Here is a 15,332-nt window from a genome sequence, read left to right on the forward strand (position 1 = left end):
GGCCTCCATCGAGGCGATTACCAACCTGAGGGACTCCATCCTGAACTGTCGGATGTGTACATGTCGGTTTAGCTGTTTGAGGTCCAGAATCGGACGTAGCGAGCCGTCCTTTTTTGGGACGACGAAGAGATTTGAGTAAAAACCAGAAAATCTTTCCTGAAAGGGAACCGGGACTATGACTCCTGAGCGCAGAAGGGAGGTGATGGCTTGAAGGAAACTGCGAAGCAGAGATGGTTGTGGGGGGCGGGACCTGAGAAAATGTGATCGTGGGCTGGAGTCTAACTCTATTTTGTAGCCGGAAGTCACAATTTCTTTGACCCAGGCATCTTCTATTGCCAGGAGCCAAGAATCTGTGAACAGAAGGAGACGGCCGCCCACCCTGGGAGAAGTCCCAGGTGGGAGTGACCCGTCATGCTGAGGAAAACCTGTTGGATCGTGATCGTGAACCAGAGGACTTGGAGGAGTGACTCTTTGGGCGCCAGTTAGGCGTGGGCCTAAAGGAGGGCTTACGACTGTCCCGCTGTTCTGGAGTACGGTCCTGTTGAGAGGAGGGGTTCGGTTGAGCGAACTGACGAAAGGACCGGAAATGAAGGGGGCGTCTCCTAGGAAAAGGGCGTTTGGGTCTGGGCTGGGGGAGAGAGGTGCTCTTACCCCCAGTAGCATCAGAGATTATCTGGTCTAGCTTGGATCCAAACAGCCTGGAACCTTGAAAAGGAAGATTAGTTAGAGATCTTTTGGAAGCCGGGTCGGCGTTCCAGGCTTTAAGCCAAAGAATTCTACGCAAGGCAACGAGATTACTGGAAACCCAGGCAGAGCATGCAGCGGAGTCGAGGGACGCTGTAAGTAGATATTTTCCAGCGTGGCCGATCTGATCAGCTAAGTCGGCCAGATCGTCCGGGGAGGCCCCTGCTAGGATGCCCTGTCTGAGCTGTTTGGCCCATGCGGACACCGCCTTTGATACCCAAGTTGAGGCGAAGGAAGGGCAAAGGGAGGTGCCCGCGGCCTCAAAGGCTGACTTAGTGAGGGCCTCAACCCGTCTATCCGTGGTATCCTTAAGGGAGGAACCATCCGGAAGAGACAGTACTGTCTTGGCGGAAAGGCGAGAGACGGGAGGGTCCACAGATGGGGACTCCGTCCATTTGCTGACAAGGTCATGGTTAAAAGGGTATAGGACGTTTAACTGTTTCTTTCCTGTAAAGCGCTTTTCTGGATGCTCCCACTGCTTTTGAAAAACACTGTCAAATTCTGCATGGTTAGAAAAAGTGCGTGCAGGACGCTTAATCTTTTTGAAGGAGACTGCATAGTCCCGGGAAGGTCTCTCGTCTTCTGTAACATGCAGAGTCTGATTGACAGCCGTTATAAGGCTGTCTATCATGTCCTGGATCTTGGAATACTGGTCTTTGTCGGAACCACAGTCTGAATCTGAAGCAGAGTTAGATCCCGGGGAGACCTCCGGGGAAGAGGTGTGAGACGCAGGGAGCATCTTGGAGTCTGGAGAGCTGGAGGATGAGCTTGTGTGAGTCCGTTTCTGAGAATGTGCCGTCAGTCTGCTCCTGTGAGGAGGGGGCAGGGGTGCCTGCGAATCGTCTGTGGGGACGTTCGGAGCGCTGGTGGCCGTGGATAACATAGGCAAACGTTCTGGCAAGCGTTCTAAGACCTGCACCAGAGATTGAGAAACCTTGGTGAGGTCAGAGACAGACTGTGACATAGCAACAGCCCACTCCGGAGGGGAGGGGGTTACCACGTCCTGAGCGGCGGGGGGGATCTTGGGGTGCCAGCATGGCGGGAGGTTTGCAAGTCGAGCAGAAGGCCGTAGTGAGACCCGCGGGCCACTTAGTACCGCAAAGAGCACAGGCGTAGTATGTGACAATGTGAGAGGGATGGACTGAGAGCTCCCTGGGTTTGGGCATATATTCCTGACCAGTGATACTACAGAGGAGGGCGCTGTGGGCAGGGAAGGGTGGGGGTCGGTGTCAGGACAGAGCCTACCCGATCCTGCAGAGAAGCGGTCCCGTGTCCCCCTGAAAGGCTCCGAAGGTGAGGCTGGAGTGGGTCACAGTAGGTGCCGACGGAGTAGGGAGCTGCGTGCGGCAGAGTGATGGCGTCAGTGTAGGGGGAGGAGCAGAGGACGCTGCGTTGATGACGGAGCGTGTTGAGGCTCCGATAGGCGGATGGGAAGGGGGGCGGGCTTGAAAGGCCCCCCGTTGATAGGTTTGCGGAAGGCTCGAGGGCGTGACGGAAGCGTCACTATGCTCCTCAGCCCTGGTTGGTCAAATAAGAGGGGGCGTATAGCCGTCGGAGCGGGACCGCCCACCGGACACGCCCCCCCCGACGGAGAAAGGCGCGGCAGATTTGCCACGCATAATGATGAAGAAGGAGGAAGTGGCCTAGGGAAGCGCTGTTAAGCGCCATGTTTGGTGAGAGGGGGAGGGGGGAGGAAGGCAGGTCCGGGAATCGTCTCTTCCTTTCTCCTTCTGAGGATGATCTCAGGATGCCTTCCTGGATAGGTGGGGAACCTGGCTTTTCCTCCTTCTTGCACTGTCCGGTCCTGGACAGTGCAGGAGACAGTGTCAACCCCAGAAAACTGGGGGAAGGTCACCCGCAGGGACCACCGTCTCCCTCCCAGGCCGCTCCGAGGAGGGGGCTGGGGTGGGGAACAGGCTAGGACTGGCCACCGAAATCACCCTGAGACACCCTAAGGTGACAGGGGATAACTCCTGCCCAGCGGGTCCGAGAGTGGGCGATCTGGGGGTAGCCACATTGCTTTCTCGGTCGCTAGTGGGTTAACAGGGGACGCAGTGTTCCCTGTTAGCCTGAAGAGCTGTATCTGAAAGAGAAAAAACAAGGATTAATAAACACAACAAGGTTGGATCTGTGAAGATCCAGGTCTACCTCCTACAGACACTAAGCTTAAACTGGTGAGCTTGGTGCCTGTAGGTGGGTGCATATTGCGGAGGAGGAGCTATTTTCCTTTTTTTGCCTAGTGTCAACCTCCTAGCGACAGCAGCATACACCCATGGTCCGGTGTCCCCCAATGAAGCGATAGAGAAAATGGGCTGTATTCACTCGCCTGCCCGGCTCCAGCTCTCCACCGCTCTTGCTGTAGTGGTGACATCACGACTAAAGCACACGTGAGTGCTACAGCAAATCACTGATGATGCCGATGTGGATGACACTGGAGGCAGCGGTGGAGCCGGCGCTGAAGCAGGAAAAAGGCAAGTACAGCTGATTTCATCATTATTACATGATGTTGAAAAAAGAAAAATTGAAGATGGTAAATCCTTTTAAGCTAATACTGATCAGTCCGAACAATGGCGCTCTGCGTTTCTCACCTCACCCTGTGGGGGGAGCACTTTTAGGATCCGACTGATCTCAAACTCATCCAGTTTTACCGACTCGTGAAACTGACAGCTGTCCACCCGCACTGCAGAGCCGTAACCTGTAGGGGGCAACGTAAGTAGTCAAATATGCATTTAAAGGGGGTTTTCCACTATTCCGTAATAGGTGATAACTTGCTGTTCTGACCGATGGGACATTCAGAACTGTCATAAAACACCAGCCCGCTTATTGATGCTTTCCATGTTTTCTACACTTAGCTTGAAAAATGTAGATACAAAACAAAAGTGGTATTTATGAGGGAAGTCCATGGGGACAAGGAGGTAATTGAGATGGGGAGAAGCCCCATTACTGACCTCTCAGCTCCGAGCTCCCGACACAGAACTCTTCACTAAGTCCAATTCTCAGCTCTGAAAAGAAAAGAAGACACCGGGGTGAGGTCCATCTGACTCAAGCTTCTGCTGGCGGCTTTTGCTTACTAACCTGGACAGTTTTGGTAGAAGCTTTTTAGTCGCAATTCCCCCTGAACATCGGCTTTTAACAATGACCCCTGAGAAATATAGAGAAAGTTATGACAAGACGTTGGGGTTATATACCGCTAATAGGTGACTGTGGGCTCGGAGCGACTCTCGTAGACGAGTCATCAGTGGTCCAGATCCTGTGTAATCATCAGCCGTCAACCCCTTAAGTCACCGGCTAATTTATTTATTTTTTTTCATTTTTTGCCTCTCTTATCAGAAGTCATATTTTTTTTCCAATGACATGGCCACGTGAGGCTTTGTTTTAGGCGGTGAGAACTGTAATATTTTTTTTTTTTTAGCGCCATTTTCAGGACTTTGTCATTTTTCTTTGTGTCACAAATATAGATCTATTTTTTGCTGTTCAGAAGTAACTGTTGAATGAAGTTTTTTGATATTTTATTATATGTAATAAAGTGTTTTTATGCATTTTATATTAAAAGAAAAAAAAACTAACTTTTTTTTGGGTTGTGGGCATTTATTATATTTATTTATTATTATTGCAGATGTTTTATACCTGTTTTTTATTTTTAACTTAATTTGTCCCTCAAGATCATAAAAGATTTTTGGAGAAATTTTTTTTTTCTTTTATTCATTTTTTTTCCTCCTACTGTAACTGGGGCATTCATAAGAACCCAGTTTACAAGGGAAAGTAGCCCCCCCCCCTGCTGTGCCCAGGAGTCACTGGCAAAGCAGATCTGGGTCTGCTAGGACCCAGCAGCTATTCTGTGCCACCAGAGAACCAACAATCATGTGATTGCCAGGTGCTACAGAGGCATTGGCAGTGCCGATGCTTCTATTTGCTGCATACTGCTTACTGTGCGCTATGTAGACAGCAAAAGAGAAGACAGGAGTGATAATAAACCACTTCTGTCTTCTCCCAAGGGTACCAGGGTGTATCTGGCATCCGGGGACCAGACCTGCTCGATTGCAGAAGCTTATCCTTGGGCAAACAACAGAGATGAGGAGAAGCTTGGGTTAATAATTGGATATTTTGTAGGCTGTGTCCACACACTTTAGTTTTCTAAAAAAAAAAGACATTGTTTCAGTCGCAATATTCATAATTACCGTAAAACCACATAATTTTTTGCCACGACTGTGTGCTTTAGTACATATAAGGGTGTGGCCGCCCTTGGTCTGAGCTGAAAGGCTCATTCTGCCTCAGGTCTATGCTTCTACTAGAGGGTCAGTCTCTCTGCCCTTATCAATATGTATGTCACTTGACAAATGGTAAGGTTTTAATATTAGAGTTAGGACTGTCCCATAAGGTTAGCCGTGACGTGGCGGGATAGCTTTTACATTATTTTGATCAAAATTATGTTAACTAAATACCCTTTATTATTTATCATTATTTTTGCACTGTGCGATTTACCCATTTACTTCTAGTCACTTGGGTATTTTGCTAGTCTTTGGTTTTTCAATGTATAAATGCAACCTACTATATGAAGAGCGTTATCCTGCTGGCAGCGCATATCAGCCATTTATCAGTTTCAGGGGGAGCCGCCATAGTGGCTGTCAGCCATCTTTCCTACAATCAGGCATTATATGGTCACTCACATTAGCCCCGATGGCCACGGTCATGCGTTCGATGACATCCAGGAAGATCTCGTTCGGATCACCCTAGAAGGGGAAAGTAAAAGAGTACATCTGTGCCCCTCTTCTCTGCACACATAAATTAGGCTGAGAGACAGTGCTCACTTGTGGATGACGAGCGGACAGGACCGGCCGACTGGCGGCAGAACTTGGTGCGACCTTGCTCTGTTGAGTCTCCGCTCCGAACTGCAGATCATCGAATTAAAAAAAAAAAAAAAAAAACACCGGGGTGGGTTAGTGAGGGATGATGGTATATAGCTGCAGGTGACATGTATATACATACAGGAAGGGGGGGTATATATCACATATATATATGGCTCTCACCAGCCCCACACTGCTCAGGTCCAGGAGACTAAACGGCTTGGTGACAACTGGATCTGATTGGATGAAGTTCTTCAGCACGTCTGTGGAGGTCGTCTGGATGAATCCATAGTCCTGTGAAGGAGCAAGGTATTGTATATATGCAAGTAAGCGTACATTGCAGTGCAGTGGCTGGCGTCCCTGCATGGTGTCCCCTTCTCCCTCCAGGCAGGGACACCGGCCCTTGGCGTGGTCCCCGGTGTTCTCCCTGCTTCCTTCCTGTTCAGAGTCCCAACAGTGAGCCTAGGGCGTGCGCTCCCTTGCTCTTAAAGGGGCAGCGGCACATTTAACATAATGATCACACCTACAAGATGGCTCCCAGCCAATTGCTGGAAGTCGTCCTGTAACGAGTTTAGTCATTAGGTTGTGTGGTGTTGTCCCAGTGTGGCCAGATCATAAACCAGAATCCCTGGTCTAGGTGCGGCCAGGGTCCTGAACCCCAAAACCTGGTCCCGGCGTGGCCAGGGTCCTGAACCCCAATCCCTGGTACCGGCATGGCCACTGTCCTGAACCCGAATCCCTGGTCCTGATGCGGCCATTGTCCTTAACCTGAATCCATTGTCCCGTTGCAGCCAGGGTCCTGAACCCAAAAACCCTGGTCCCGGCGCGGCCAGAGTCCTGAACCTGAATCCCTGGTCCCGGCGCGGCCAGAATCCTGAACCCAAATCCCTTGTACCGGTGCGGCCAGAGTCCTGAACCCAAATCCCTTGTACCGGTGCGGCCAGGGTCCTGAACCCCAATCCCTGGTCCCGGCGCAGCCAGGGTCCTGAACCCCAATCCCTGGTCCCGGCACAGCCAGGGTCCTGAACCCCAATCCCTGGTCCGGGCTTGGCCAGGGTCCTGAACCCCAATCCCTGGTTCGAGCGCAAGCAGGATCCTGAACCTGAATCCCTGGTCCTGGCGCTGCCAGGGTCCTGAACCCCAATCCCTGGTCCAGGCGCGGCCAGGGTCCTGAACCCCAATTCCTGGCCCGGCGCGGCCAGGGTCCTGAACGCCAATCCCTTGTCCCGGTGCGGCCAGGGTCCTGAACCCCAATCCCTGGTCCCGGCGCGGCCAGGGTCCTGAACCCCAATCCCTGGTCCCGGCGCGGCCAGGGTCCTGAACCCCAATCCCTGGTCCCGGCGCGGCCAGGGTCCTGAACCCCAATCCTTGGTCCCGGCGCAGCCAGTGTCCTGAACCCCAATCCCTGGTCCCGGCGCAGCCAGGGTCCTGAACCCCAATCCCTGGTCCCAGCGCAGCCAGGGTCCTGAACCCCAATCCCTGGTCCCGGCGCAGCTAGGGTCCTCAATCCCTGGTCCCGGTGCAGCCAGGGTCCTGAACTCCAATCCCTGGTCCCGGCACAGCCAGGGTCCTGAACCCCAATCCCTGGTCCGGGCTTGGCCAGGGTCCTGAACCCCAATCCCTGGTTCGAGCGCAAGCAGGATCCTGAACCTGAATCCCTGGTCCTGGCGCTGCCAGGGTCCTGAACCCCAATCCCTGGTCCAGGCGCGGCCAGGGTCCTGAACCCCAATTCCTGGCCCGGCGCGGCCAGGGTCCTGAACGCCAATCCCTTGTCCCGGTGCGGCCAGGGTCCTGAACCCCAATCCCTGGTCCCGGCGCGGCCAGGGTCCTGAACCCCAATCCCTGGTCCCGGCGCGGCCAGGGTCCTGAACCCCAATCCCTGGTCCCGGCGCGGCCAGGGTCCTGAACCCCAATCCTTGGTCCCGGCGCAGCCAGTGTCCTGAACCCCAATCCCTGGTCCCGGCGCAGCCAGGGTCCTGAACCCCAATCCCTGGTCCCAGCGCAGCCAGGGTCCTGAACCCCAATCCCTGGTCCCGGCACAGCCAGGATCCTCAACCCCAATCCCTGGTCCCAGCGCAGCTAGGGTCCTCAATCCCTGGTCCCGGCGCAGCCAGGGTCCTGAACCCCAATCCCTGGTCCCGGTGCAGCCAGGGTCCTGAACTCCAATCCCTGGTCCCGGCGCAGCCAAGGTCCTCAACCCCAATCCCTGGTCCCGGCACAGCCAGGGTCCTCAACCCCAACCCCTGGTCCGGGCTCCGCCAATGGTCCTGAACCCCAATCTCTGGTCCGGGCGCGGGCAGGATCCTGAACCCGAATCCCTGGTCCTGGCACGGCCAGGGACTTGAACCCCAATCCCTGGTCCTGTTGCTGCAAGGGTCCTGAACCCCAATCCCTGGTCCCGGCGCAGTCAGGGTCCTGAACCCCAATCCCTGGTCCCGGCGCGGCCAGCGTCCTGAACCCCAATCCCTTGTCCGGGCGCGGGCAGCATCCTGAACCCCAATCGCTGGTCACGGCGCGGCCAGGGTCCTGAACGCGAATCCCTGGTCCAGGCGCGGGCAGCGTCCTGAATCCCAATCCCTGGTCCGGGCGCGGGCAGCATCCTGAATCCCAATCCCTGGTCTTGGCGCGGGCAGGGTCCTGAATCCCAATCTCTGGTACCGGCGCGGGCAGGGTCCTGAATCCCAATCCCTGGTACCGGCGCAGCCATCATCCTGAACCCAAATCCCTTGTTCCGGTGCGGCCAGTGCCTGGACATTGTCCCCTGGTTCTGTATCTGAAGTCCCCTGGTCCCAGTATGGCCATTGCCTGAACATTGTCCCCCAGTCCGTGTGCAGCCAGTCCCTGATCCAGGATCCCAGACTGGTGTGTCTGAACGTAGCCCTAGTCTGTCAGCAAACCTGATCCGTGGGGTCAGCAGCTACTGCCGGACGCCGCCCTGAAGTGGCACCTGGCAGCTACCTGCCGCACAAGCCTGACTTCACCACTAGAGGCTCCAGCGAACACCAAGGTAGCTGCTTAGTTATGCCCCTCCAGGGCAAGTCCGGTCCGTGGCACAGTGGGTCCATGCGTCAAAGTCGGGCATAACATATATGCATGGGTATGTACAGCGTGTATATGTATACATAAATGTGTGTATAGATATATATGAGTATATTTGCCTATGCACAGCACACACATATAAATTATGTCCAGTTTGCCTTTTTTTCTCTTTTTTTTGTGTTGTTCAATACACACAAAGGAAATAAACATGTGTGTAACAAAATGTGTAATTACAATGATTTTCTGGGAGAAATACTTAATTTTCTGGAACAATTTCAAGGATGCCAACACGTTCGGCCATGACTGTATATACACTACTCACAAAAACTTAGGGATATTTGGCCTTCGGGTGAAATTTCAAGATGATCCTACAATGGGCTCTAACCTTTTCAGGTGAACTTAATGTGATGTCTCTAGACTTCTGAATTCACTCGTCCAACTGTTCAATGTTTCAAGACATTTTGAACAACTTGCTGTTCCCTAACTAGGAGGTTAATGGCAAAAATTCACGACAGGTGTTTGATCCATGAATCGGCCAATAAATTTCGGGGTTCAATTACAATTGGTATTAAACAGTCCTCCTCCTCAGGCTATTCACATTCTGACATCTTGAGACCAAGGCGACACCTAACAATTGATCGCCAGTACATCGCCATTGCGAGGCTTCGAGCAGGAGGTTCTCAGATGGAAGTGGTCACTGAGCTTTAGTGTCATCAGCATGTTACTACAGTGGGACTGGAAGAGTCACAGAAAGGCAGAGAATGTGGACCTCCTTTGGCCACATTCCTCACTGATGACCTCTTCATTGTGAACAATGCCCTTCATAACCAGATGATGAATGCCACACAGCTCCAGGCACATTTACGGGAGGCGAGAGGCACCCAAGTGTCACGTCAGACCATTCGAAAACCATTTACATCAGCGTAGTCTGAGTGCTAGACCGACCCGCAATAGTCCCTGACCACACCACCAGGTACAGGCGTCATCGTCTTGCATGGGCCAGGGAGCATCTACCCTGGAAGAGGGAGCGGTGGGCCTCAGTGCCGGTCACTGATGAAAGTCGATTCACGCTGAGCAGAAATGATGGCCGCCAACGACGTTGGAGACGTCAATGAGAGCCCTATGCATCAGCAACTGTTGTCATCAGACAAGACTTTGGTGGTGGTGTTACAGTGTAGACAGGTGTGTCTAGTCAATACAGTACTGCCCTACACTACAGTGACAAACCCCTACTACTTGAGTAAAACCATTAATCCAGTGATTCTGCCTCGGCATGAACAACACAGGCCTAATTTAATCTTCATGGACGACAATGCTGCAACTCATTGAGGAGCCTTCATTAGGGAACGGCTGCTGGAGACTGAGGAACCTCATATCGAGCGGCCTGCACTTTCTCCAGACCTGAATCCCATAGAAAACCTATGGGATCAGCTGAGTCGCTGTGTAGAGGCTCGTAACTCTGTACCCAAGAACCTCAATGACCTGAGGGCCGCCCATCAAGAAGAGTGGGATGCCGTGCCTCAGCAGACAAGAACTCCACTTGTGAAAAGCATGAGGCGTTGTTGTCGAGCTGTAATTGATGCTCCAGGCTTCATGACAAGTTATTGAGATATTGACATTTTTTTTTGGGGGGGGGGTATACCCCCCACTGTTGTTGGCTTTTGTTTCAGTAAATTGTTTAACCACTTCGCGCCAGAGCCTGTTTTTGCCTTCGAGACCGGGCCAATTTTTTCAATTCTGACCACTGTCACTTTATGAGGTAATTACTCTGGAACACTTCAACGGATCCCCCTGATTCTGAGATTGTTTTTTTGTGACATATTGTACTTCATGATAGTGGTAAAATTTCTTCGATATCACTTGCGTTTATTTGTGAAAAAATCGGAAATTTGGCGAAAATTTTGAAAATTTTGCAATTTTCAAACTTTGAATTTTCATGCCCTTTAATCAGAGAGATATGTCACACAAAATAGTTAATGAATAACATTTCCCACATGTCTACTTCACATCAGCACAATTTTGGAACCAAAATTTTTTTCTGTTAGGAAGCTATAAGGGTTAAAAGTTGACCAGCGATTTCTCATTTTTACAACAAAATTTACAAAAACATTTTTTTAGGGACCACATCTTATTTGAAGTGACTTTGAGGAGCCTTTATGACAGAAAATACCCAAAAATGATACCATTCTAAAAACTGCACCCCTCAAGGTGCTCAAAACCACATTCAAGAAGTTTATTAACCCTTCAGGTGCTTCACAGGAATTTTTGGAATGTGGAAGAAAACAATGAACATTTAACTTTTTTTCACAAAACTGCTACTTTAGCCTCAAATTTTTAATTTTCACAAGGGCAGCCAGAAAAAATGGACCCCAAAATGTGTTGTGCAATTTCTCCTGAGCACGCTGATACCCCATATGTGGTGCAAAGCCACTGTTTGGGCGCACGGCATGGCTCGGAAGGTAAGGAGCGCCATTTGACTTTTGGAATGGAAATTTGACTGGAATCGATAGCGGACGCCATGTTGCATTTGGAGAGCCCCTGAGGTGCCTAAACAGAGGAAACCCACAACAAGTGACCGAATTTTACAATCTACTCCTCTGTATAAATTAATCTAGTGGTGGGAAAATAAGTAGGTAAATGGTCACTAAACCCATAGATGAATTCCCACAGAGGTGTCATTTCCATAATGGGGTCACTTCAGGGGGGATTATGCTGTTCTGGCACTTTTCAGAGTACCAGAGCTAAAGAATCCCCCCTGAAGTGACCCCATTTTGGAAATGACACCCCTCTGGGAATTCATCTATGGGTTTAGTGACCATTTTAACTCGATGGATGATTTCCAGAAACAAGCACGCAATGGAAGGTTTAGATTCTGGAGAACCCCCCCTGGAAATTAAGTGAGCTCTACTCGAATATGTCATTCACTAAATGAACCAAATGTTTGAATGACAAATTGGGATACATTTTTACAGTTTAAAAACGTGGTTCTGTGTGGTAGATTTTAAAGCAGTCAGTGACGCATAAGGCTGGCAATGATGGGCATTGTGGGCAATAGTAGCGGGTATCACGCCTCATTCCTCTCTTAGTACATACACGACATCTTTTCTAGGGGTTCCTTCTTGTTTCCGTTGCTGGAATAAGTGCAATAAAATGTCGCTCAGTGAGTCTTTTCACATCCTCAGATTCTAATGGATGAGCGGGGCTAACACTTTGAAAGACAAGATTTTCAATTACCTTTTCTTGATAATCAAGAAAAGGATCTGAATTTCCTGCTTTTTTGTACAACACAAAAGAATTGTATGTGGCCACCTGAAACAAATAAATAACCAACTTTTTATACCAGGTATAGGACTTTCTTGATACCTGGTATGGCTGTAGAACCTGGTCTGCAAGGTCCACACCCCCCATGTGTTTGTTGTAGTCAATGACTGACACAGGTTTTTGCTTCGGAGTGGTGGATTCTAGTTCTACAGTGGCCCTTGTGGCATCTGTGTGGATCGAGCTGAGGACAAAAATATCCCTCTTATCCCTATATTTCAGGGCAAGCAGCTCTCCGTTGCGTACAGCCCCTGACTGCCCCTTTTGGAACTTTTGGTTGACCAATGGTTGTGGAAACCCCTGACGGTTTTTACGGATGGTCCCACAAGCCCCGATGTTGTGTTCAACCAGACTTTTAAATAGGGGTATGCTGGTGTAATAATTGTCCACATATAGATTGTAGCCTTTTTGAAAAAATGGACTTATCAGCTCCCAAACAATTTTTGCAGATGTCCCCAGATAAGTAGGCCATCCTGGTGGGTTTAGTTGGCTATCTTTCCCCTCATATATGCGGAAAGCGGATGTGTATCCGGTTGAACTTTCGCACATTTTATAGATCTTTATTCCAAACCTTGCCCTTTTAGATGGGATAAATTGCTTGAGGTGCAGTCTTCCTTTGAATTTTACAAGGGACTCATCTATAGAAATATTTTGTGTTGGGGTGTAGAGGCTTAAGAATTTTTCTGACAAATTTTCAATGATGGGTCTAATTTTATATAACCTGTCATGTTCTGGGGCATTTCTGGGCAGGCATTGACTATTGTCGTTAAAATGCCAAAACCGCATGAGCATTTCATAACGGGTCCTAGGCAGAATGACTGAAAACATAGGGGTGGCTTGAACAGGGTGGTTGGACCAGTAGGATCGAATGCTCGGTTTTTTAACAAGCCCCATGGCAAATGTAAGTCCTAAAATTTTTTTTATTTCCGGGACATTAGTTGGTGTCCATAAATTTGCCCTAGCATAGTAAGATCGGGGATTCTGGCTTATGAATTGGGATGCATATAAATTTGTTTGCACGACAATATGCTCTAGCAAGCTGTCTGTAAAAAAACAAATTAAAAAAATGAATTGGTCCAAAATCTTCCACCTCCACATTTATACCAGGAGTGGCGTTGAAATCAGGGCTGAATGGAGCAGCCGAATCCGAAGCCTCCCATCTGGGAAATGCTAGATCATGTGGCAAAGCCCCTTGTACACTGGCGTGCACCAATTCACTAGTAGCAGGGACAGCGCTTGTACTGAGCAGTGTTCCCTGATTTGGAGACGTTTCTCCAGTAGCGCTATTTGCCCCTATTGCTGTACTGGTCCTTGGGCTTGAGGATGGACCAGAATCACTGCTCATTTCTGAGCTCTCAGTGTCGCCGCTACTAAAGCCCTCAAAATCCACATCTCCATCTGAGATTGCGCTGTCATCAGTGTCAGAACACAGCAGGGCATACACCTCCTCTGCGGAATAAGTCTGACGGGCCATTTTATTTTTAGATTTTTTGACTGGACTGAACGGACCGGACTGAACAGACGGGACTGATCTGACAGGACTGACTGACCTGACATAATAATAATAATAATACTGACTGACTGATCTGACAGGACTGACTGACAGACAGATCTGACAGGACTGACTGACTGACAGGACTGACTGACTGGACTGACTGACTGGACTGATCTGACAGGACTGATCTGACAGGACTGATCTGACAGGACTGACTGACTGGACTGATCTGACAGGACTGATCTGACAGGACTGACAGATCTGACAGGACTGACTGACTGGACTGATCTGACAGGACTGACTGACTGGACTGATCTGACAGGACTGATCTGACAGGACTGACTGACTGATAGATCTGACATGACTGACTGATCTGACAGGACTGACTGACTGATCTGACAGGACTGACTGACTGATAGATCTGACAGGACTGACTGACTGATAGATCTGACAGATCTGACTGGACTGATCTGACAGGACTGACTGATCTGACAGACTCACTAACCCTAACTCTTACTTTCTTTTTTATTTTATTTTTTTTACTTTCACAGTGGCAAGGCTGACACAGCTCTTGTCACACTGTTTCTCCTCTGCTCTCTCACTGAGATCGGAGGAGAAACAGTGTATTTATCAGGCAGATCGCCCGGGAAAGTTTGCTGCTAAAACAAACTTCCCTGGTGATCTCTCTGATTGGCTGGTGTGACGCTGACATCATCGAGACCTGAGCCAATCAGGTCTCAATGATGTCAGAGGTCACAGCACCGGGATCCCCGCCGCTCCTGAGGTATGTGGGGGGTCCCGATCGCCGACCACCAGCTGTTACTATCTTTTAAATGTCGCGATCGCTATGGATCGCGGCATCTAGAAGATAGGAACAGGTTAACATCATGGGGACCTGATCCATTCAGGTCCCCATGATGCCACATGTTAGAGCTATCGCTCTGAACCGGTACCGCAGCGCTAGCAGGACCACCCACCGTTTTTAAACGTCGGCGCTGCACAGAGCCCGGGCAGCGCCGACGTTTATGTACAGTGGGCGGTCCTGAACCGGTTAAAATGAGGAAATCACCATTGCTGCTTCTTCTTAAATGCTCTACTTTCATGGTAAAATATCACTGCAGCATGAACGTTTTATGTTTTCCATAAATTTCACCCGAAAGCCGTGTGTGTGTGTGTGTGTGTAGAAGGATCTGCACAAGTAAGATCCATAGAAGATCTGGGGTCAGTTCTCCAAGACCGTCTGTTGAGCGCCTTCAAAAATTGTGAGCGAGTACAAGTACAGAGAAGACGTGACGCTGCTTTGAAGACAAAGTGTTATAGTTATTATAGTACTAGGCCTCAGGCCACCACCTACCAGGATTTCATCGAGCAACTCATAGATCAGAGCAAAGTTGAGTCGTACCACGTCCTCGCTGAGGTCTCCGCAGTAGTCACGGATCAGGGCGGCCAGTCTAGGACAAGGGTGCAGTAAAATGTAGTCACAAATGTATTTATGAGGACAGTGAAAAAAGGGAGCGCCATGCCGCTATGATGACGTCGCGCCATGCTGCAACGATGACGTCGCGCCACGCCGCTATGATGACATCGTGCCACGCTGCAATGATGACGTCGCGCCACGCCGCTATGATGACGTCGCGCCATGCCGCTATGATGACGTCAAGTCATGCTGCAATGCTGACGTCGCGCCATGCCTCTATGATGACGTCGCGCCATGCCGCTATGATGACGTCGCGCCATGCCACTATGATGACGTCAAGCCATGCTGCAATGCTGACGTCGCGCCATGCCGCTAAGATGACATCGCGCCATGCCGCTATGATGACGTCGCGCCATGTCGCAATGATGACGTCGCGCCATGCCGCTATGATGACGTCGCGCCATGCCGCTATGAT

The 15,332-nt window shown here is 50.3% G+C and overlaps 1 protein-coding gene across 1 annotated transcript in view; it reads right to left on the reverse strand.

Annotated features, from left to right (window-relative positions):
- AP4M1 (adaptor related protein complex 4 subunit mu 1) overlaps positions 1 to 15,332 on the reverse strand; it is a 46,974-nt gene that overhangs the window by 25,509 nt on the left and 6,133 nt on the right. Inside the window, exons 5-11 of the mRNA XM_073654447.1 lie at positions 14,795 to 14,891; positions 5,772 to 5,882; positions 5,553 to 5,633; positions 5,412 to 5,474; positions 3,820 to 3,886; positions 3,693 to 3,746; positions 3,333 to 3,439 (exon numbers count right to left, since the gene is read on the reverse strand). Of these exons, the coding sequence (XP_073510548.1) occupies positions 3,333 to 3,439; positions 3,693 to 3,746; positions 3,820 to 3,886; positions 5,412 to 5,474; positions 5,553 to 5,633; positions 5,772 to 5,882; positions 14,795 to 14,891 (580 nt within the window). The remainder of the gene's footprint in view (positions 1 to 3,332; positions 3,440 to 3,692; positions 3,747 to 3,819; positions 3,887 to 5,411; positions 5,475 to 5,552; positions 5,634 to 5,771; positions 5,883 to 14,794; positions 14,892 to 15,332) is intronic.

Source organism: Phyllobates terribilis, unplaced genomic scaffold, assembly GCF_046119375.1.
Source record: "Phyllobates terribilis strain yellow unplaced genomic scaffold, ASM4611937v1 Scaffold_11__3_contigs__length_659146591, whole genome shotgun sequence".
NCBI lineage: Eukaryota > Metazoa > Chordata > Amphibia > Anura > Dendrobatidae > Phyllobates > Phyllobates terribilis.